The sequence below is a fragment of the Podarcis melisellensis genome (genome assembly GCF_964234715.1).
Source record: "Podarcis melisellensis genome assembly, chromosome: 12".
Classification (NCBI taxonomy): domain Eukaryota; kingdom Metazoa; phylum Chordata; class Lepidosauria; order Squamata; family Lacertidae; genus Podarcis; species Podarcis melisellensis.
The window spans coordinates 40,537,630-40,562,180 of NC_138544.1; the positions used below are offsets into that span (position 1 = coordinate 40,537,630).

Below are 24,551 nucleotides of genomic sequence, written 5' to 3' on the forward strand. Positions count from 1 at the left end.
TGCGTCGGCTTGGCTCCACAAAACCATTGTTAGCAGATCATCTGTTATCACTATGTGAACACAGTAACTGTCAGCTTAATGCAAGATTAATAAATGTTTATGCATTGACTGGAATTTCAGCTGATGTTTTACAATGGTGTTTGCATGAGGAACAGGGCAGAAACAACGACAGAGCAACAGTGGGTGGTCCCTATGGAAATAGGCAATAGTTAGTGGATATGCAGACTTTGAAACCTATTTTTGAAAGAAGTTAAAGGATTTGGATCAGTCCAAACTGGTTACAATGAGGTATTATCCAAAACTGAACACACCACTAGGCAAGAATTAACTGTAGAGAACTGCAATTAGCAGGGGGATCTAATCCTGTGGCAAATGCTATAATAATCTGACATATGGATATGGGCTGGAATCCAAAGTGGGGTGTGTGTATGTGTGTGTGTGACAGAGAGAGAGAGAGAGAGAGAGAGAGAGAGAGAGAGAGAGAGAGAGAGAGAGAGAGAGTTGCTGGTTGCAATCTGCCCCCACCCTTGGAAAACTGCTATTGAAAATCAGGATGTCCTAAGAATGGGCTTCCAAATAGCATAACTTGTGGTCACGCAAGGTATTTGAGGGAAGTCCTAGTGTGCATGACAAAGCATTTGGGCATGTGCTTCTGGCTCTTTGAATCCAGGCCATGATCTTAGTTCAGCTGTATTCAAGCATATGTAAGCTGTATAAATAATTTTTGAGTCTTTGATGTGGCCACCAACACAGAGAAGGACAAGGTTGGAGGTAGACAGAAATAAAGGAAGAATAGAAAATGTAGGAAAAGAACAAAAGGAGCAGAGGACAGGAGAAGCAAGAAAGAGCAGGAGATGCAGAATCGTTGGTGGAGGACAACAGGGTTTGGTGTGCAGTGAGTTTATTCTGTTCACTGGTTTCCATGATTGCACATCCTTCCTCTTTCTCCACAGGTTAAGTAAATAGTCTTGGAGAAAAAGGAAGGGTAAGAATCTGCAATCAGAAAAGGGACTGGATGGGGGAACACCTGCTCTCTGACCAGGGAGCAAGAGGATCTAATGCAACAGGAAAACATGATCTTCCCAAATGTAGACCTTTCCTCTTATGTCAACAGAGCTCCAATTGCTCCACTAGCTTTTGTGGAGAACAGGGACATGCTTATGAATAGGTAGCACATTAATAAGGAATCATATTTGGACTCTGGAAACAGTAACGTATGGGGTGGGGATACATTACCCATCAACACTTGACAAAGTTCCCCATGATGTTCTTGCAGAGAAGCTGGCAAAATGTGGGCTAGACAAGGTAACTGTTAGGTGGTTGAATGACCAAACACAAAGAGTACTCACTAATGGTTCCTCATCATCCTGGAAAAAAGTGACGAGTGGGATGTCACAGGGCCCTTTGTTGTTCAACATCTTTATAAATGACTTAGATGAAGGTATTTAGGGAGTGCTCATCAAATTTGCAGATGACATCAAACCGGAAGGGGTAGCCAATGTTGCTGAAGACAGGATCTAGAGGTCTCAGTAGACCACAAGCTTAACATGAGTCAACAGTGTGATGCAGCAGGGGGGGGGGGGGAAGAGCTCATGCTATTCTAGGCTGCATCATCAGAAGTATAGTGTCCTGATCAAGGGAAATAATATTGTCACTCTATTCTGCCTTGGTCAGATCACACCTGGAGTACTGTGTCCAATTCTGGGCGCCGCAGTTTAAGAGGGGTATCGACAAGCTGGAATGTGCACAGAGGAAGGTGACCAAGATTATCAAGCATCTGGAAGCCTTGTGTGGAACAGTTGAGGGAGTTGGGTATGCTTAGCCTGAATAAGAGGAGACTAAGAGGAGATATGATAGCAATCTTCAAATACCTAGAGGGCTGTCACATGGGAAATGGAGCAAGCTTGTTTTCTCCTGCCCTGGAAGGTAGAACCTGAATGGCTTCAAGTCAAAAGAAAGCGGATTCCAACTAAACATCAGGAGTAACTTCCTGACAGTAGGAGCTGTTCAACAGGGGAACAGACTCCCATGAGAGGGAGTGGACTTTCTTCCTGGGAGGTTTTAAAGTAGTGGTTGGATGGCCATCTGTCATGGATGCTTTACTGGAAACTCCTGTATTGCAGGGGGTTGGACTAGATGGCCCTTGGAGTCCCTTCCAGCTCTACAGTTCTAGGATTCTAGGATTGCAGAGTCTATCCCTTTCTTCAATTTGTTGTTGTTGTTTAGTCGTTTAGTCATGTCCAGCTCTTCATGACCCCAAGGACCAGAGCACACCAGGCACTCCTGTCTTCCACTGCCTCCCGCAGTTTGGTCAAACTCATGCTGGTGGCTTCGAGAAAACTGTCCAACCATCTCGTCCTCTGTTGTCCCCTTCTCCTTGTGCCCTCCATCTTTCCCAACATCAGGGTCTTTTCCAGGGAGTTTTCTCTTCTCATGAGGTGGCCAAAGTATTGGAAACTCAGCTTCAGGATCTGTCCTTCCAGTGAGCACTCAGGGCTGATTTCCTTCAGAATGGAGAGGTTTGATCTTCTTGCAGTCCATGGGACTCTCAAGAGTCTCCTCCAGCACCATAATTCAAAAGCATCAATTCTTCGGTGATCAGCCTTCTTTGTGGTCCAGCTCTCACTTCCATACATCACTACTGGGAAAACCATAGCTTTAAACCATAGCCTTTCTTCAATACTGCACTATTAAGTTAGATTGAGAAGGAGAAAGGTCAGGCTGGAGACCCATTGACTGGAGGGGAGGGGGAGATGTTACCTGGCTAAGTATTCAACTGAAGTCCATTTTGAGAACCATTAGTCTACATCATTAAAATTTGAATGTTGGAGTCTATATACAACTCTAAGAGTTTTGGCTCAACATTTAGAAAAACTCAAATCACCGTAAACATTCAGAGAGTACAGAAAGTCTTATGGGATATAAAATTCATCCCTTGAAAAGCAATAGGAGTTTTGATAATCCAGAAAATATGAAGCCAAAGGTCTTATAGCATACTTTCACCTGAAGTGTTTTTTCAATTTTATGTTTATGCTATTGTATTTTGAGAGACGATTAACATACAAAGAAGGCACTTGAACTGACAGACAGGACAAAGTTCTTTGTGATAGATATATTACACACACACTTGCTTCCATTCAATGGAAACTCATTTTACTAAGATTAAAAGAGGAGCCAGGTGACTCACCATGTGTAATAGACATTAGGGGGAATGGATTTTGCCAGACTTGTTGCTTTTCTCCTCGCTGTGTACATCTGCACAAGTCTCACCCATGGGACTCACTCTCTTCAACCATTGCCATATCCCCCTTTGCTTATCTTTTATCTGCCTTAGATTCTCTTTTCTATATTTATTTCAATTGCTTTATATTGTTAGCAGCCTGAATTTCCCTTTTCCTATATATTAATGTAAGGTAAGCAGAGTTCTTCTTTTCCAAGTCCTAGCTTTCTGCTAGCATTTTATTACCTTGACTACTTTTCCAGTCTGTATTTAAAAGAGCTATCTAAAGACTGCATAAAGTTCAGAGTACAGAGCTAAAATATTCAATAACACCACAAAGACTCTTTCTCAATGGGTTTAAATCAAAAACAGAAGTGTAAGCAGATGGATATGTGTTGTTCACTAACATCCTGGCAAGGTGGCCCAACAGATAGCTCCGTTAACCAAAACTTGACATAGTTATATATTAGGGGTATGCAATGACTGCATGATTCAGTATGGACTCCTATTCAGCACTCTAGAAAACAGCCCGATTTGATCTGAAGTGTTGCCAAATTCAGCCTGGGTCAGAATCTGAATCCTGATTTCAAAAACCAAGTTTTGCAGACACTGTTCAAAATATCCAAATCACCCTTAAATTGCTTCCAAGGTCCCCAACTTCAGTTAAAAGCACTTCAAAGAGATGCTGCTTCACTCTGGTTTAGTTCAGGCTTCATTCAAATCTGCTGCAAACCCCTATTTTATATATTTCCTCTCCAACACCACCAGTTAAGCTAAACTTGGGGAAGCTTTATCCAATGTGCCACTCTGAAGAAGTTTGTTCAATGGGAATGTGGAGTCGTGATAACACAACTGTGGAATGTCTTCCCCAAATACACCCATCCTGCTGGTTCTCTGTTGAGTTTAGAAGTCTTGTTCAGATTCATTTGCTCTAATACATGTTCAAAGAATAAGCAGGGTTATTTGGTCCCCCACACACCCTTTACACACAGGATCTAGGCAGATCCACTTTCCGACAATAGTTTACTTTTCTGTGGGGTGTGTGATTACAAAAAGTTGTGGTTTGAGGACCCGATCCCCGCTTTGTGGAATGAAGACACACGGACACGTAATATAAGGTTAATGGGCAAGAAAAGGCCACAACTTTCTTGATTACAGCAAGTGAAAAGGTATTGGCAGATTGACTCCACCCACTCAGAGAGGGGGTGAGCCCAAAGGGGGTTTATTCACCAGAAGGTGGAGCCTGTTGATGCTAATACAACTATAGGCTCTTCCCTGATGTCACTGAGGGTCGTGCCATGGCCCCCCGCCACACAGGCATCGGACAGGATCCACGACCGCCAGATTCCTTTAACGGAATACCCAAAATTGAAGGGGTAGGCGATGGCCACACCTAGCCCTTCCACACACCAAGAACACATTCCAACGCCTAACCTACCCGCCAATACCAAGAAAGTTGTGACGATTGCTACGAGGTAGGCGAAAAAACCAAAAGGCCTAATGCCAGATGGAAAAATTCCTACCAGCCCCCCTGGACAACCAACCTAAGGTCCATAGCAAGGCCAAGAGAAAATTAAATGTGTGTCAAGCATTCTGACCCCTATGGATAGGGTTTCGACAGGTCCGAACAAATGAAGTACTGCATTTGGACATGGAAGACCAAAGTTCAAATCTCGGCTCAGCCTTGGGTTCACTGGGTAGCCCTGACCATGGCAGAATCTCTCAAGCATAAGGATCTTATAGTGCCCCTACAGAATGCATCCCTCTAAAATGGATAAGCGTAATAAGAGGATAGGAGGAGGTCTAGTGTATTAGACCAAAATGATTTTCAAAACCTCTGTATTGGGGCATAAAAGTGCAATTGTCAGAAGCCCAAGAATGTTTACCAATAACTAGGTCCCAGCCCCAGGGGAAATCAGCTTAGTTCATCTGATCTGCAGCTACAGTTCTGCTGGAGCTGGAGCTCTTTCAGACATTTTGTCTCTAAACATTACATTTTCTTAACTGCTTTTCAGTCTCTAAACTTGTACTTGTCTCAATCCAGAAGTTTATTTATATTTCCCTCGATCCAGCAATTGTTGGTTTTTAAGTGTGGGAGATCCAAATAGGAGCTTTCCTGCTCTAAAAGTTGAGCACATTTCTTTCAGTGAAAGAAGAAACATATCCTTGTGAAAGAAATGTGATAGTCCCCATGGCCGTGAGCTCCTCACAGGTGCTCAAGCTCAATGTGGGTCTCCATACTGACTGAAATTGGGGGTGTGTACAGGGCAAGAACATGTAAGTAACGACTCTATTATGAAAATGTTGTGGCTGAAGTTCTGCTGCACGTACAACCTTCTCACCAAGACCACACACAGGAGAACTCATTCTTGTGGCTTGAGAAGAAGCAGAATTTGCATGGCGTAAATTCGCGGGCTCTGGTGTCAGTCAAGATGCAGAACTGTGCACATCATTGATCGACTTTCTCATTCACAAAGCCACTGCCCCCTACTTGTCAAAGCTCATTCAAAGTATAAGCGGTGGGGAGACCTTCAAAAATCAAGCACCATTTTTTAAACGTAAAAATTGTGTACCTTTTGGAATTGGTGCCAGAGTTTTCTCCCCTCACCATCCCTCTTCCCTGTTGTGTCATTTCTTTTGGATTGTGAAACTGTAGCCAATGACTGTCTCCCCCCCCCAAATCTCTGGACACTGATTAGAAAATTGTGGGGGCTTTAAAAATTATTATTAAAAATACATATTTATTTATTTATCTTGCTCTATCATCACCATCGCTGCTGTTGCTGCTGATGCTGTTATTTTTGTTAATGTAACTGCTGATAATGATGATGATGACGATAATAATAATAATAATAATATCCCAGCAGTTTGCAAATAAAACCCAAAACAGCAGACAGCCCTGAATGGAGGAAGAGGCAAGCAGGAAGATGGAAGCAGGACTCAATCAGGAAGTTTCAATGCCTGGCCATTTATCAATGCAAAGTTGCAATTCCATAAGGAATTGCAGGTGAAGCATAATAAGTGGGGTGAAGTAAATGTCGAATTAATATATTCTATACATTTCTGCAGGCCTAAGAGGATCAAAAACATTATTTGATATTTTTGCACACCTGTAGAGTAGATCTGAGTAGAAGCTTTCCAGTTTCCACCCTTAGGGCCCTATCCAGTCCTAAATTGTCCCACCAGCTGCTGGACTTCAGAACTTTTACAAGACTGAAGATTTTTTAAAGGTGCTGCATGACCTAGAGACTACAAATAGATATATAAGCTTCACCACTTGCTTGGAGCCTGCCAAGCAACCAGCCAACAAAGAAAGAACAAAGAATGAAGCGCATTCCTCTCCTCTGTAGCTACAAAGACATGAATGGAGACCTTGCTGTAAAAATGAGACTCCCCTCCTCTACCTGTTTTACTTCCATAAAAATAAATAGGTATAACAGCTGCTGCTTCCATATTAATGCACACAAATAACCAATCCCTGGTATGTTACGCAAAAATACATTGCTATGGCATCACTGAGGTGGCCATTATCTACCAGACGCTGCAAAAATGCTCCCAAGAATTGAAAAGACCCTCAAGTTCTAGAAAAGGGATCCATAAATGCATACAAATGTGGTGACCCCGGAGTGCGAGTTCAATAGTTACAAATTTTATCTAGTTAGTAAAATTAAACTTGCTGTTTTCAGGCAGAAATGTATCGTATTTTCAATGAATGCCAAAAAGGCTAGTCAAGAAGTCTGAAATACCATTTTTATTGTTATTTCTTATGTTCAGCTTCTGTGAATAGTTTCTTTTGCAAGGAAACTATTTTCGCTTCGCTCAATGCCAAAAGTAATAACCTGGCACCCTGCCTCCGTGTGCTAAGCCCAGTATCTGCCAGTTATAAGAAACTCATTTTATTAACTGTACATATAACTTTTTTAAAATATATATATGTGGTAGTACTATTTACAAACAGTGTTCCCCCAGGAGGTCTTCTTCTAGCTTTTTCAAATTAAAGGGACCCTAGCCAGGATTCAAAGCTATTTCAAGTACAAATCAGGAGTTCTGTCATCCGCCTTCACTAAATGCCACTTATGTAGAACAGGGAACTTTCCAGAGTTGCATGAGAGGCAACACAAGGAGATCCATAGGACGGAAAATCAGTGACCCCTCTGTGCACGCATGAAGAATGCTTTCCACTCATGCAAAGGGTCCTTTGGATCCCAGCCTGACTTTTCAACAAAGTCTCCTAAACCGAAATTTGCCTTAAGACAATTGCAAGAAGCTGCTCAGTGTATTTCTGTGGTTTCGAAACGATGCCAAGTCGGAAGGAAAGGACATTCCCTGCATTCTCTCAAGCAAGATAAATACAGAAGAGAAACCTAGATGAAAGATGGAACTGTTATCTATGGCCCGTGCCAGATTCTTTGGCTTTTTGGCAAATCCTCTTAAAGTTGGAAGGCTCGCCGAGAGCAGCAACCTTTTCCATTAAAACGAGCAGTATATATTTGGGTTTAGCATACCTTGTTTATATATTCCGAACCTTCAAAACTGTCTTATTTAAAAACGTTTTAATGATTCCTTCTGCACAAATTGGCTGCAGCTCCATTTATTTGAAATGGCTCATTTATCACCAAAAGGGCTGCAGGGCTCTGCTTCTGTTGAACTGCTCCAATAAACCTACAGCTTGGTGGGACAGGCTTCTTTTTATAAGACGAAAAGATATTCAGAACATGCCAAGATAAGGGTGCCAATTTCCAAATTTGTTGTCCAAATGTTCCTAAATTAGAAACGTACCAAAGCAGAGACTAAAGAAGGTAATGATAAGCTCATCTCAGGGGCTGTTACCATCTCTTGCCTGGGATTAGATTGGCAATGGGTCTTCGCCCGAGCAGCTTAATGTGTGAACTGACCTCACCACTGAAAGGCAGGATTTCAGAGGTGACACAAGCTAATATAAAAATGGAATTACTGTAGTTTTCTGTGTATTTTTCATATTTTGGGGGACTCAAATTTAAGAAAATGGGGGGAGATGGCACAGAGCTGTTGAGCTTTTTTTGGGGGGGGGGGATTGCCGGATATCGCTCACCCACACGCATCACAAAATCCACTTCTCGTCTGTCCCGTCACCAGCAGAAGCTGCCAATTGCCCGCCCAATTGCCGCAGCATCAGCCAATCAACACCAGCCCTTGACGCAGCCACCAATAACACGCCCAATAGCCGCTGACAGCCACGGCAGCAACCAATCAAACGTCTACCCTATGCACTATCCATGTATGAGACAACCCCCACTTTTTAGCAGAATTTTTAAAGGAAAAAACCTAGTCTTATACATGGGAAAGTCTGGTATATCTGTGATGGCCCATTCACACATGCAAACCATCAGGTGATGAACATGCCAGGGTGAAGCAACCATCTATCACCACCCTTGCAGGGTATCCCAAAATTTTCACAAAAATGAGGTGAAGGTTAGGGTTGTACTTGTCTGCCTCTGCTTGTGATGGCAAAAAAGGTCACGTGTTTTATGAGGAGACTGAAATCTGGGGAGGGCAACAAATTTACTGAAAACTGGAAAGAAAAGTATGCAGAATATCCTGGAGATAGTTTTCAATTGGATCAGGAATATCAATGTTGGTGATACTACCTCCATTTTAAACATATATATTTAGGTGCAGTTTCCTAGTTTCTAAGTTTTGTTAAACCCTGCTTTCTTGATCCACCATTGAATTTTTGAAACGAGGACTTCAGAGCAAAAAGCTTTGGCAATAAATCAGCTCAAAGCAATAATATTTTTACAGAGTTTAAATTTTTCTGAACAATAAAAGTCCCAAAATAATTATTTGTGAAGTGTGTTTGAACTGCATATACGTTTCTTAGGTTCCCAGAATAATAATTTGTAATTAAGTACTATAATGACTCCATAGATTGTAAATGAAAATGAGCATTTTAAAGATGGAAAACGCAAATTTTATGCGAGCTTTAAAATTGGGCAATTAAAATAAATTAGTCATTTTTCTGGCAGTTACCTATTTAGTCAAACATCATCTATTTGTTACTACAAAGACTTACCAATACATGTATTATTATTATTATTTTTACTTTGCTTACCTGAAGAAAGATAAAGATGCGTACAGCCCAATCCTAACCATGTCTATGCAGATATATGTCCTATTAAATTCAATAGGTTTTACTCCCCCCAAAAAGTGAAGTTAGGACTGCAACCTTACTCATTACCCCCGTCCAAGAAAAAATGTTGGGTGGCTATGAGATTTGGGTTTAAACTTCTCAGATAAGAAAATGTTACATTTCTCATTTGTCCAATGGTACAGTGGTACCTCGGGTTAAGTACTTAATTCGTTCCGGAGGTCCGTTCTTAACCTGAAACTGTTCTTAACCTGAAGCACCACTTTAGCTAATGGGGCCTCCTCTTGCTGCCGTGCTGCCAGAGCACAATTTCTGTACTCATCCTGAAGCAAATTTCTTAACCTGAGGTACTATTTCTGGGTTAGCGGAGTCTGTAACCTGAAGTGTATGTAACCTGAAGCATATATAACCCGAGGTACCACTTTATCTAGAGCTATTCAGACACTCAAGAGGGGCAGAAAAAAATATCCCTGTGGATAAAAACTACTGTATAGTTAAAGAAAAAATGGGAATAGATAATATGAGGGATGCATGGCACACCAACCTCTTTTTCTTGTCTCTTGCTCGCAACACAGAGAGGAAAAAAAGCATGTGACAGGATGTTACTGTGCTCCACATTTCCCCACCCCCGCAGCGAAATACTTGAGGTTCCCGACCTCTATGGTTGTAATTCGTGGACAATCATTTAATTTTATCCTGATTCTAATTTTTAAGCTGTATTTTAATCAATTGTTTGATTGTGTTTTAATGTATCTGATATTTGATGTTAGCTGCCCTGAGCCCAGTATGGCCGGGGAGGGTGGGGTATAAATAAAAATTTACTTACTTACTTACTTACAATGATGTATGAAGCAAGGATGGAGAAACCCATAGCAGGGTGGCATTAGGTCATGAGGCTTAATCTTCATGTTATTGGGGGGGGGGGGGAGGAAGAGATTCGTATCTAAACACTTACCTTTACCACCCCGTTTTCATGCATTGTGATGCAATTGTTGGGATCCTCTGACAGCTGATAGAGGGCTTGTGCAGTAGCTCGATGAACTTCCGGGTCACTTGATTTCAGGTAACGTACTAAAGGGGCAACGGCTTTGGTGTCCCCAAAGGCGACCCTGTTACTTCCCCACATACAGCAGCGAGAAATGGCCTCCGCTAAATGACGTCTTAGTTTGTCATTGTTCTAAGAAAGGAGGAAAAATAGGTCCGTTATTTAGTTAGCCTGGAAATGTACTCCTAGACTTTTAAATCAAGGTTACGTTCATATGACAGCGTTAGGAACGAATAAAAATGCAATGGATATTTCCATTCCTTTAAACTAGGCCCCATTAGATGTTGTCACAGCGACATGGGAACTACTTCGTATGATGAAATCTGATATGGCAGTAGCACTGGCAGAGGAATGGGAGGCAGGGGGAGCGCCACGCGCGCCACCGCACAGGACGCACACCATACCCCGTGGGACATGTGCCAGCCATGCCCCTGCCTACTCTCTGCCCCCGGTGCCGGAGAATGCAACTTCGCCACTGGGCGGTAGCTATCTGCACAGTGGAACCAGATTAGGCAAGGCCAATCATAAGAACTTCTGCTCCCAGGAAAATACTGTTTACACGAAATACAAGCCATGCTCCCTTGCAAAGCCATACGGTCGCTCTGTTGAAGTGTCTATTTTCTTATCTTAAAGCAATAGCTTCCTTAAACTGACTTATAACATGGTAAATAGTGAATCTGTTATGTTAATAGAATATGCACTCTTTCAGTTTCAAATCAGTATCAATACACACACATGCAGGCTGGTGTGTACACTATGGGCTACTTATACATAAGCTACAAACCATGAATTAGCGTAGGCGTAGCCAACATGACGGAAATCACCATATTGGCTACCCCTTGTTAAGGGCTTAATAGACGACCCCCAGAAAATCCAAGCAAAGCATCAGGCTCAGTCACACCCTTTCTCCTCCTCCCACACAGTCAGGACTTTAGTCAAGTTTACTTCTAGTTTCAAATCATATATGCTTTATACTACATGTAAACCAGGAATTCTTGTATAAATTTGAGAACGGTTAGTTGCTCAACAAGCCAACTTCATGGGTTATGAAGCTGGCTTCACTACCCATAGTTTGTTTTAATCCTGGTTCAAAAATAATGCTAAACCAATATATATTTTTTGAAAATGGAAGTAAACTTGGCAAAAGTCCTCCTCTTGGTTTTGCAGGAGGATGAGAGGGAAAGGGGCAGTGTATGAGCCAAATGCTTAGCTAAGGCTCACTGAGGCTTATCCACATAGTGCTAAACTGTGGTTAAGTGTTCTGTGCATATGAGCCTTATAAACTGATTTTTAAACCATGTATTAAAGTGAGTAAACAAGGAAGTATCATTTTAAAAAAATAAAATGAAGGCTAGGTTAAATACATCATTTCAAGAACAAAATGCAGCACATAAAGTAATTGCATTTCTCTGCCTAGTCTCTAGGTCATCCTATGTTTCTTTGTAGTTTAAAGACATAAGGTCCTGGTCTTCTCAGCTGCTTCACAGTAAAGCCCATACCAAAGGCTTTAATTCTGGCCCTCTCAAAGTTTTCACTTTTAACAGAATCTCCTGGTTTTCCCCCAATGCACTTTGTTTCCCTTTTCTTCCATTCCGTGATAAAGTGAGTCCTTTCAGCAGCCACACTTAGGATGCCATCATGCAGCAGGTTTCAGTAAACTATCAATTGTTAAAACGTAATACAAAAAATGTATTACTTACTGTATTTGCTAGTTTGGACAACAAAGGGACAACACCATGATCTGTTATAACAGCTAAATTCTCTTGATCTTTTGCTATGTTCGTTATAGCAGCACACACACTTGCCAGAACTTCTTTATTCTCTGATTTTAATAAGTTGACTATCAGCTCTAAGCCACCAACAAAGGAACGAACCATTTCACCAGCATCCTGAGTGAATAACAAAGCAAAACAATTTACTTAATTGGCTAAATCTCCATTTAATGTAAACAATGGTTCTATGAAAACGCAAGTTGCTTTTGCTCTTGTTTTTCCATTTTAGAGCTAATTTCACTGCCCGTTCTTTCTCTCAGTTTCCAAATGTGATTGTCCAATATGGGTTGGATCCAGGCTTAGTCATGCTGAGAGTAGACAACGGAAATTAAAGCTAGGATTTAAAGCTAAATCACGTTGATTTCAATGGACCTGTTGTTACCATGATTAAGGACTTAATCCAAGCACAGCCTGCAGTGGTCCAAACCTGATGGTTGGTTGAATATCAAATGTGTTCCTATGCACCTTTCACTGTACAAATCCAAACCACAACTAATCAATATGAGCTGCATTGTAAAGTAACGTGAATCCTGAGATGTTGTCTGTGTTGTGTCAGGATTTATGTGAATATTGAGCAGCCTACATCAGACATGCCCTCCTACAGAGAAATGTAAAATGTGAATGTACTACAGGAGAATAAATATGGTATAAGTAAAGGTAAAGGGACCTGTATATTCAGCATCTATTCTTATCCCATGATCATGGCAGCAATTTCTCTAGTCACTGTAACCTCATGAATAACTGCAGAGCATATTTGTGGAGAGGTCCCTCAGTTACATATTACATTTCTTCATTTCTCAGAACTATTCTCATAATAATCCTAAATCAGGTTTCTCCCCGCACCCCTTCACAGTCTAGGCTGGGGAAAAGACCCCTCATTACAGATGTGTACAAGAGCAACACTGAAGTATAAACAAACTTCCCCAAGGTCACATCAAAAGTCAGTTTTTGAGTGAGTCCCAGAGATACTAGAGCCCTATCCACTGGAATCTTTGGGGTGCTGTGGACCATGTGATTTGCAGAACCAGATCATCATCACTTGTTGATTTTAATATCAACATTCCTTGACATATATATTGGTCTGCCAAAATACTGAAGTTTGAGACCTCTTTCAGTTCTCGGAACGAGACTCTCTTCTGAGTTTGAAGTACTGTAAACTAAATGCTGCTTTGAAAAGGCACCGTGTTTATAAATATTCTACCCTCATAGATAAAAGCTTCCCAATAAAAAAACAACACAGTAGTATTTTCCTTTTAGAATATCTTAGAAAGCTTAAGATGTCAAAGCCAATTTATCAACTCTGGCTACTTTTGCCCAAAAATGTGATGGTGTGGTTGAGCAAATAAACTTGAGTTACCAAGAGTCCTCTGTGGACTCCATTTCCTTATGGAGACCTGTCCCTGTCCCGTTCCATGGTTTGCCATTTTGCAGCACACCCAACTTTACCGGAGGGCAGGAAGGAGGAGAAGGTTCAGTTTGCCTCTTTTGCATTTCATAAAGTATCATTATATGAGAAAGGAAAACTAATGGCATAACGTAAGAGATAAACACATGAGGCAAACGTCTTGGCAAATAACTATATAAGGATGGCCAACTTTGATTACTGCGGGGAGCGGGGCACACAGTTCTATAGAAAGGAGCCTGGTGGGCCAGAAGTGTTTTCTGCCATATTAGGTGACTCCTTCATGAGTGGTCAAGCTCCATAATGAAGTTTAGTGGCCCCTATATGTAAAGATCCTCTTGCCATAAAGATGCCTCAGATTGCTAAACCAACTCAGTGCACCTTCCAAATTTATCAAATCAGTACTGCTATCTCATTCAGCCAAATTAACCTACTGGTCCCTGAGGTTTTGCAACATGAAGAAGGAAAGCATGCCTTCTTGGCTTTGCTGGCTGTGGGGACACACTGACACACCCTTAAAGGGCTTTGCAAAGGTAACTGGCTAACTCATGGGTAGGCAAATTAAGGCCCAGGGGCCAGATCTGCCCAATCGCCTTCTAAATCCGGTCTGCGGACAGTCCAGGAATCAGTATGTTTTTACATGAGTAGAATGTGTGCTTTTATTTAAAATGCATCTCTGGGTTATTTGTGGGGCCTAGGAATTTGTTAATTCCCCCCCCAAAAAATAGTCTGCCCCCCCCCCAAGGTCTGAGGGACAGTGGACCGGCCCCCTGCTGAAAAAGTTTGCTGACCCCTGGGCTAATCCCTTGCTGCAGACTACTGGGGAACTGAGCACAGTGTCACTCAGAGATGCACACTAGGGAAAACAGGCACCCCTGATTGGCTGGCACTCTGGCAAAACTGCCCCCACCCCCGGCAAGGCCAATGGCATCATTCATGCTATATAGAGATGCTGCATGGTTAAATGCCTTCAAGTAATATGGAGAAGGTAGCACATTCTCTGTCTCCTATGTGTGCTCAGAGCACAGTACAGAACTCTTCCCACTCCTATTTTATTCACAGTTTTATGTGCTGAAATATGAATGGACTGGGAGAAACATAGCAATAAACAAGCATAGCCTCAGAAACAATTTTTTTCCATTATTTTGTAAGAAAAGTACTCAAAATTAAGGGGAAAATCAAACTAACTTTCTCACTGAAATACGGAAAATAATAATGGTAATATGCAGAAAAGTTTTTGCATGTAGAAGTTGAGGTCGGCTCAAGAGGCCATTACCCACAATTAAAAGTGTCTAAATCATTTTTTGATCCTATCTGTCTTTGTTTAGGATCAACAGAGCAACCATGCTTGAAACAAGGAAAACTTTGTAATTTCTGAATGTTTCTTATGTTTACATTATTCAGCATAGGGAATAAAGGAGTATCTTGACTACAAAATGACTTTCCAATATCAACAGAGCTCAGAACACTTTTCACTGCAATTCTTCATAATTATTTGCTTTGATTGGCTAATGCACTTCCACTCTGTCACAGCAATTACTTCTACCGTTATGGTTTGTAGCTATTGAATTAACCAGCTAATTAATCTAAATCTACTTCTGTTATGGTGATTCTGTTGCCTGCTTGGCCGCTCTTCTCTCTCTCTCTTTAATAAAACATATTAAAATAAATGTTTCAATTTTATATATATACCCTACCACTACAAAATAACATTAGTCACCACCAAGCAAAGTAACACTGCTTGCCATAATACACAGAAATGCTCTGCTGGGCTAACACAACCCTCCCTCCCTCTATGCACCAACATAAGCAGCTCAGGTATATCAGGACTTCTGCTTGTAATGGAGGAAGATAGGGAAGACTTCCCCATACAGGGAACCACTTTTGTGACCTGTACCATAGCATAAAACTAAACTATCTGCCTTAGTTTTAGTCTTCAGTAATTTTCAACTCCTTCCTGCAACATCCTTGCTTTCTGTTTAATCCTGCAGCCCTGTGCATTCAAGATTTTGGGGATTATCCATTCGATAGTGTCCTACAAAATCATAAATATAGCCTACCAGAGGCAACACATTCTCCCATATGGATCAAAAGCATTTTGACTACCTAGTGTAAGAGGAAAGAATAGAATGTCTCAGTTTGCTCTCCACTGACTCCAGTGGTTTAGCACCTCTGATCTGCTGCATTGTTTAGAATGTGGATGAAAACCAGAATTTATAGGCTATTCTTGTTTTCATAGAATCATGTTTCAATCCCAGTTAAATTACGAAGTGTAAAGAAGAGCTTCGGTTTCCTCCTTTCTTTATCAGTACATTTCACAGTCTGAGAGTCTATTTTGCAATTGATAATCACAGCTTTTTGCATCTATAGTTCAATACTACCACCCTTTTTATTGAACTATATGTTTGGTGTGAATTTTTTAAACACTGCTCTTGCTTGGGGATGATATACTTGTCTCTTGGAGGAGAGGTAATGGCATATTTGGGCATTGGGTGGTTATCGCTTCTCCTGGTATGAGAGAAGCTTAATGAAAGTTTTGAGTTGCTGGCATATTATGCTAGCTACGTTATACAAATTGAATAACATCTCTGATCCAAAATGTGGGAAGGGCTGTAGGCAAGTCTTGATATGCTGCAATTTACGATAGTGTATGTAATGTAATCCAATGTTGTTGGAAGTTTGCTATCAAAGCAATTTAGTAACAACGTGGAATTAAGATCAATATGGTAATAATCTGTAGCTTTAATATATGTTTTGAGAAAACCCCATTTTTGCAGCATAAACTTTGGGCTGCCTTGCTTACCATGGCTAAAATTTTGATAGGCAATGGAAGGATTCTAGAGTTTCAGAAAGCAGTGGCTTTTAAAATAACGGGGGCTCTTACAGGAGCTAGGAGATGGTATTTCAAAAAGATGAAGTATCACCAGATGGGCAGCATCGAAATCAGATAGATTATATTCTCTGCAGCCAAAGATGGAGAAGCTCTATCTCTTTGATCTTAGTTTCAGCCGCTGATGGTGTGTGTGTGTGTATACACATAAACTTTCCAGGTCTTGTTCTTTTCTGGGCTTGTTTCTAGATACAGTGGTACCTCGGAAGTTGAACGGAATCCGTTCCAGAAATCTGTTCAACTTCCAAAACATTCAGAAACCAAAGCACGGCTTCTGATTGGCTGCAGGAAGCTCCTGGTAGCCAATCAGAAGCCACAGAAGCCCTGTCAGACATTCGGGTTCCAAAGAACGTTCGCAAACCGGAACACTCATTTCTGGGTTTGTGGCGTTCGGGAGCCAAAGCGTTCAATTCACAAGGCGTTCAGGATCCAATTGTACCCTGCTAGATCCCCTTCCCCCCTGTAAAATGCATAGGGAAAGATCATTGCTTTCCCTTATTTGAGGGAACTGTCAGTGGCTTTGTACCATCAGCAGCCATCCCACCGATTCCTACTAACGATCAACTTAGTAAAATACTTAGAAAATATTTTCTCACCTTTGCATTTTCAATGCAAGGACAAATAGCCCAGGCTGCACTCGCCTGAACATCTGGATGAGGGTTTTTCAGCAAAGACCATAACAAACGAACACCATCCAAACGATCAATTATCCTAGTAAAGAGAGGCATTAAAGATATCAACTGAAATAATACTTAACATTCTATTTATTAGATGGTTATTGCGCAAGACCCATGTGTAAACCCATGTTTGATCACTGAAACATCCCAACATCGTTTATAAAGCGTATCTGTAGAAATGTGGCTTTGAATGAGATACACTTTTTCAATGAATCCTCTACATTCCCCCACCCCGCCCCCAGCACTTTACCTTAAAATTCTTTTCTAGAAAGTATAAAATAAAATAAACGGCATTATATAGCTAGGACCCTTGTAAACTTTAAAAATGAGCCACGTGACTTTTTTAACAAGCTGCATGCAAAGTCGAACCAAAATTCAAACATACTAGTTTCTTTCATATAGCAACAAATACTTTCCAAAACAAATATTTATGCCAAAAAACTATGTACTTAACTCTATATTGAGTCTATGTTTAATTTATTTACCTTGCTGTATGACATATTTTAAATTTCTATGTTGCTAACCTAACATTTGGAATTAAAATGGGTCACACCACAGTGCAACCTTTGTTGGGCATGAATAACGTGCAACTTGTTTCCTATGTGCTCCCTACTGACGAGACTAACACTGAATACCGTGTTATAATTGCTTAAACATACTGTAATCAAAGTATCTTCATGTCTAGCTGAAAAATGAATTATCATCAGAGTCATCTTTAAACCATCTGTCTTATGTTTATATATCAATCAGTCTAGGGGATCATAACTTCATATTAAAGTCCACCGAGTACTTTAAAACGAAGAGGAAGACCAAACAAAACTTAATATCCTTTACAAACATGGCTTTGTTCAGGAAGATATGTAAAACTCAAAGCAGATGAAGTGAAGATAAAGACAATCAGGCACACTTTGATCTATAACCTCAAATGTTTAATTCTACACAGTTTGTCCACATCTTTAATTGTGAATACATTATTTTGGAAATAAAATAAAATACAGATTTCTACCCATGTAAAAAAAATCAAGCAAGAACATCTAATTTCTGTTCATTATGTAAAATGAGTTTGCCAGGAATGAAAAGTAAGTAGAAAATCAGGCCAGTACGTAATCATACAATTATTTTGATTCAGACAGAATGATTTAGGACACGAACCCTCTGTCTAAAGTAAGTACAGCTTTATTTAAATTGATGCAACCTGGTTATATAATTTTGCTTCCAGCATCCAGGTATTTTGGAGAGGAGCAAGGACAATGTGAAATGTTAAAACAAGGCAGGCCGATTTACATGGCCAGTACAAAGAACAGCAACTTCAAAAAACACAGAGGAAATCCAAGTTTAGACCACAAAGCAGTGATAAAATGATGATACAGTACACATAAGAACATATAAAAGGTTTATGCAAATCCTTCTCTGCAGAGGCGTTTTTAGGGTAGCACATCCAGTGCAGTTGCACTGGGTGCCATGGCTGCAGGTTGCACCACAACAATGCTGTAGAACAGTGTGCGAGAGGAGTGCTAAATTTCAGCATTATGCAGGGCACTACTGAAATTTGAGAGCCCAAAGCTGTGGCCCATTAACCCCAAAGGCATGTGTCTTCATTCATGTGTTGAACAGGAAATGTGGCTTCCATACTGAGTTTTCCGTTTTGAGGCTTCCGGTCTGAGTTTCCGGTTTTCAAATGTTTCAGAACTCGAATGGTCTTCCAGAACAGATTACATTCGAAAACCAAGGTACCATTGTGTATCTAGAACCAGTATTTTATCATCATCTGTAGAACACTTAAAAAGTATGCAGAGTGCCTCTTACTGCTTCTCATATCAATCCCCAAGTGGCTGGCATTAGAAATCTCAGATTAACAGTTAGAAAATGTAGCTTGACAAATCATAGTAAAAGGATCAAGACCATCCAATGAATCCATGCTTTACTGTGGAGTCAAGAGCATTATCTTTTGAAACACCATCTGGGGCACCCTGCTTGCCTTCAAAATACCAGTTAACACCATTGCTATGGCTGCTGTAACGTTATACTGCCTTGAACTTGTCTTCCTTTCTGCACACATTTTCTGTCTCCATTATCTGAACTAGTCTATCTATACTTGGTCAGCCTTGATAGCTCCAGACCGCCATGCACTAGGCTGCTTGATCCTGCAACAAAGGTATCACACATTCTCACACTAACTCATAGCAGTACAAGCATCAAGGACAAAGCATTCCCTTGCAATGGTGCTGAAAGGTGAACCGGGTTCGCGTCTCTGCTCCTCCACATGCAGCTGCTGGGTGACCTTGGGCCAGTCACACTTCTCTGAAGTCTCTCAGCCCCACTCACCTCACAGAGTGTTTGCTGTGGGGGAGGAAGGGAAAAGAAGATTGTTAGATGCTTTGAGACTCCTTGGGGTAATGATACAGTGGGATATCAAATCCAAACGCTGCTGCTGCTGCTGCTGCTTCTTCTTCTTCTTCTTCGCTCTCTTGTCTCCAGGGCTACGTCAATTAGCCGTAAAATGAAAAAAGAAGCTTTATAAAAGTAAATGCACAAAAACAAAACACACTCCTAGAAAGAGCTTCCAACTTGGAACTGGTTCTGTGGCCTTAACACGAATGAGATATTGGAGAGCCTTTTTGATTCTTGCATGTTTCTTTGGTTTGCTTGACGGAAAGGAGAAGCCAATCCAAGGAGATACAAGATAATTCTGGGGATTCTGTCATCATTTGCAGAGCTCATGAGTGCACCTCTGCCTCTCATTCTCGCTTTGTTTATTTTTAAATTTTTATTCAGTTTAACAAAAATCACATATATTTGCAAAGCAAATTAACAAAAAAGGATAAATTGAAAGCGTAACATTCATAATTTGGTATGTCTTACATAATTTCAAATAAGTATTTTGGATCATGTGAAAAATGTGCTTTGTTATGCCACCATTCAGTAATCATTGCTCAATTGTGTCTTAACAGAGTCCATGTCTCTTTTGCTCCAAATCTCTGCAAACTCTGAAAGGTTTCTTTTGCTGGTATTGGGAGGGGGGCATTGAGAGAAGGAAGAAAGCTTCTTCCCAGAGAGCTGCTGAATTCTGGAACTGCTCTTCAACCTTGGAAGAATGCCAGTTTTACTTCTCCTGCTATAGTAAACATAGGAAAAGAGAGATGGGAGGAATTGTTTTGAGGTAGAATGCTTCTTGCCTTCATTTTTGGCAGGAACAAGTTTTGACCAATAGAGACTGAGAGGCTCTCTCCACAGCTTCTGGTGAAATTGCTTCAGCCTAGACATCTTTTCTCCAGTTGGAAGGCTTCCACTTCTATGGCATCCGGAGAACTGTCTGTTAAGAAGACTGTAATTAAATGAACTCGCTTGAGGCCGTGCTTCACAGGGGATATTAGGAAAGGGCAACCAACTCACTGGGTCCACATGAAGGTGGGTCTCATGAAAGCTTCTCTCACTAGGCTCTGAGAAGCCTTAGGGATTGCTGGGTTTGGCTTATGAGCAAGGATTTGCTTCCTGCTGATCAGCTCGACTGACTGTTGTTACTATAGTTGATAACTTGGACTGCTAAGCAAGACTCTTGGGAAACCTAGGAAGAGTTTGCATCACATGTCCAAGCTGCTACTTCTGTGGGGCTGTTGGTTTGAGTCTCCAAGATTTTTCCTGTTTTGGAACAAATATCATGTCCACCTGGTTAGGCAGGAGTTAACATCTTGAACAAACAAATATTTGATGTAATATATTTAATAGGGACAGGGTGATTTTTTTGGGGGGGGGTAAGTTTCTCTACCTGCCTCCCTGCTTCCTGGAATCCCGCTCAAGCTGTTTGTCTGCTTCTGATCTATTTGTCTATCTGACCCATCCAACCTCCTTACTTGCCATTTGTACTTCTTAAGACCTGGATCTATTCCGATCACAATTCTCCTCAGGAGTCTTCCGGCACCACATGTTTACCCAGAGGTCCTGGGGACATTATTCCATTTGACTTTGCCTTCTGCTGTGTTTTGCAGACTAGCTGTGGCTGAGGCTCATCCAAACGCCCCTGACAGGATATGATTCAACACAGCACGTCTAATGGTTTCTTAAAATACTGCTGTACATAAGCCAATCTTGGCTACACGGCAGAATTGATTGCTTGTGTAATTTATATTGGAACATATTGGCTAGACCTTGATTATTGTTTGGGCAGTTGCTTGTTTAACCAAAAAGCCATTTGAAGATCTCCTGAATTGCCAGGGTTAAATCAGTTTTACTGCCAAGAGAGCAGTTCTAAATGAAGTCTCTCTTTCTACATGTTAACAATCTTATTCTACAGCAAGCCATTTCTGTGCTCTAATAATTTGATATTGAATATTTCCAGGATAAACAAGCCTCAGACTTACTCAAAGACACATGCACACACCCTCAACATCTGTTTCTTATATCTATCATTCTTTTTTGTTACGCCATTCCATGCCAGGGCTCTTGAGAAGTCTGACTGCATCTCCTGCCAACTGAGACCACATACACAAATGTAAACAGTGTTATACTGACTATATATATGGTATATAGTGCTCCTTGGTAAGATTACAGGTTCCAAGTCTTACAAAGCACAATCTCATCTTTTTGAAAACCACAATGCAACTCTTTTAAACATAAAACAAAACAAAAAAATGGTTACAAATGGCTTTGATAAATAGTATGGTAAATCAGGGGCTCAAGCTGGTTAGAAAAGGTCTTTCATTTTAGTGCATAAGATTCAAAATCCTAACACCAATAGTTAGGTTTGATGTTGAATAAAAGGCAATACAAAACCTAACAGAAAATGTAAATGGACGATAGAATTAAAGACGACTGTACAGGATCACTAACATCACCAACACAACTACAGTTGGAAACAATTTTCCAAGAACAGATTCAAATTAATCTACAAAGAACGATTTATGACAGAACTAGTTTCATTGCCCTGTGGATGGCCTATATAGCATGATTTAGTAAAATCGGAGTGATCTGTGTGACACACTTCACCTTTGCTGTTTGCCCTGAAACTTTGGGCATCAGAGGACACAGGCTGTTACTATACTGAAAACACATGATTGAGTCAACTGACACAAGAGAAAATTTACTCCACTCCAGTTTGCTGAATTCCAAAAACTGGGTAAAGCCTTACAGAACGCTGCAGACTGCCTGTTCACTGAGCCTGTTTTATCTTCCTTATCTTGTCTGCTCTGCTTTTTCTTATTAATTCCCCCTTTCCACTTGTGTGTTATTGGGGAGGGAATATACAGCAAGGTTTGGAGGCACAACCATTTAATTTGAAGTTTGAAATGTGAAACATGACTTTATTGCCCTCAGTTTTATAGTTACCAGTATCTACAAACAAGACATCTGAAGATAACGAGATAAACATTAGTGCTCATGTTAACACCTTTTGAAAATCCTTAACGTTTTCTAATGCATCATAGTTAATACTGGGGCTGAGCAACTTTTCTTCCTGTTTACGTTAAAAATAAAAAAACCTTTTAAGGCACTGAAAAAAGGGATAGAATCAGAAGAAATTCATTTTCTCGATCATAAATCAAATCTTCTAATACATAGCACCTGCATTTTATTGAAAAGAGCAAATTCTGGCTCAGGACTGCAAGCTAATACAGTGAATGCTTCCTGTAGCGAAAAGAAGAGAGATCAGAACCATAATTCAGTTAGAGGAAAATGGCCCAAGTTTTATTTTTGCCTAAACTATCAGTAGATTTCCTCTCTCTTAAACAGGTCGAGCTTTGAAAGACCACAATTTTAGGCATCAATTTAGCTTGATTTGGTTTCTTTTGTTGACTGCATTTCAGCATGAAGCTTCTCCGTACTGGTCAGATGAGCAATAGGCTCTGAGCAGCAGAGCGGTCCTGGGGTTTTGCTTCTGCCGATTGGTTGTTTGGATTTATTTGCTGATTTATGGCATTGTCTCTATTAGGTCAATTAAAAAAATAATCATTTACGATCATCTACAATTCTTTGTGAGACACGATGTGCAAGTGATTCAATCTATGAACCCCTTTCTACCACTTGACTAGCTCTGTTCATGTACATATGGCATGTTTACACTTCTGCACTATCTTGCCCCTGGGTGACAGCCAAAGCATGGAAACAAATGCCCCTTTCAGGCAATCAGAATCACTGCACCGCTCCGTGAATATCAAGTGATTTAGGCAAAACAGAACAGGAGGAGCAGAAGATAGCTATCTCCTTGCAACCTTGTTGATATATAAGCAGAGAACTGTGACTTTCCTCATATAGAGTCAAAGCAAAGGCCGACCTGAACATTTTACTGGAACATTTCTCATGAAATTTTAATGCTGGAGCCTCAAACTGTACAAGCTTTACATTATGCAAGTCAAATATCAACAGTTCTCTTTATAAAACACCAGCCCTCTTCAGTTCACGATCGCAGTGTGCAATGCAGGGGGGTGGGGGAAGAAAAATTAGTTTGGTATTTGTTTAGTTTCCATGTACAGCTACTGAAATATTCAGTTTAAATAGCACTTCAGGAAAGCACTCTTAGAGCTCCAAGTATGCAAATTATTTTTTCAAGCCTAGATGTGCAGAAAAGTTGGCAAACATACTTCACCCAAAAGCACCTCTACACAGAAATTTATAGTCCAGTTTTAGGTGGCTGGGATTCAGATATTACCTGGGCAGAGGCCACAGCTTGGTGGTAGAGCATATGGCCTGGAGGCAGTAAATTCTGGCATCTTCAGGTGAAATGGACTGCTGCTTACTGAAGAAGACTGTACTACACTAAATGGACCAGTGCTCTGAGTCACTATAAGGTAGCTTTGTAGGCTTATTGGCCTTCAATTTTCCAAACCTTGGAAGGTCCTGATATTTATCTTAATATTAGATACTATTATTCTTTAGTTCTCCTGCATATCTTTGTACAATGTGGGTGTATGTATATATAAAATACTATTAGGATGCAAGTGAATTCTTCTGATTTACAAAGTGGACTATCGAAGCTCAGAAAAAATTACTTTCCCAATAAAAGAACATCTCTCTACATAATCTGGCTTCCATGTTACATTACTGCATGTTTGGACACAGGAGCCAAAGACCCAAAGATTCATCAAATGTGGGTCACAGCTCTGAACAGCTGCTGTCTCCTTTCTTCCACTGGGAGTTTACAATATGACAGCAGTTTGTAATATGACATCTATGAGTTCCATTTAAACAACATTTTTTTATTACACTGGGTTAAGCTAAAGAAGTTGTTTGGATTTGGGCCAAATATTAGAAATACTATATTACATATTCTATGCTTGTAGTATTTGTAAGTATATTTCATGTCCATCACTGACTTCACAAAAAAAAAGAATCTATATTGTTGAACAACTGGAGCCTCATTCACAGCCAATTTTTTTATTTCTGTAATAAATATGATAAACCAGGATATTCCATTGCACAGATGCCAG

The 24,551-nt window shown here is 40.6% G+C and overlaps 1 protein-coding gene across 1 annotated transcript in view; it reads right to left on the reverse strand.

Annotated features, from left to right (window-relative positions):
- The window catches only part of ODAD2 (outer dynein arm docking complex subunit 2), a 154,546-nt gene that overhangs the window by 86,672 nt on the left and 43,323 nt on the right, over positions 1-24,551 (reverse strand). Inside the window, exons 17-19 of the mRNA XM_081930928.1 lie at positions 17,053-17,167; positions 12,093-12,281; positions 10,303-10,524 (exon numbers count right to left, since the gene is read on the reverse strand). Coding sequence (XP_081787054.1) covers positions 10,303-10,524; positions 12,093-12,281; positions 17,053-17,167 — 526 coding nt within the window. The remainder of the gene's footprint in view (positions 1-10,302; positions 10,525-12,092; positions 12,282-17,052; positions 17,168-24,551) is intronic.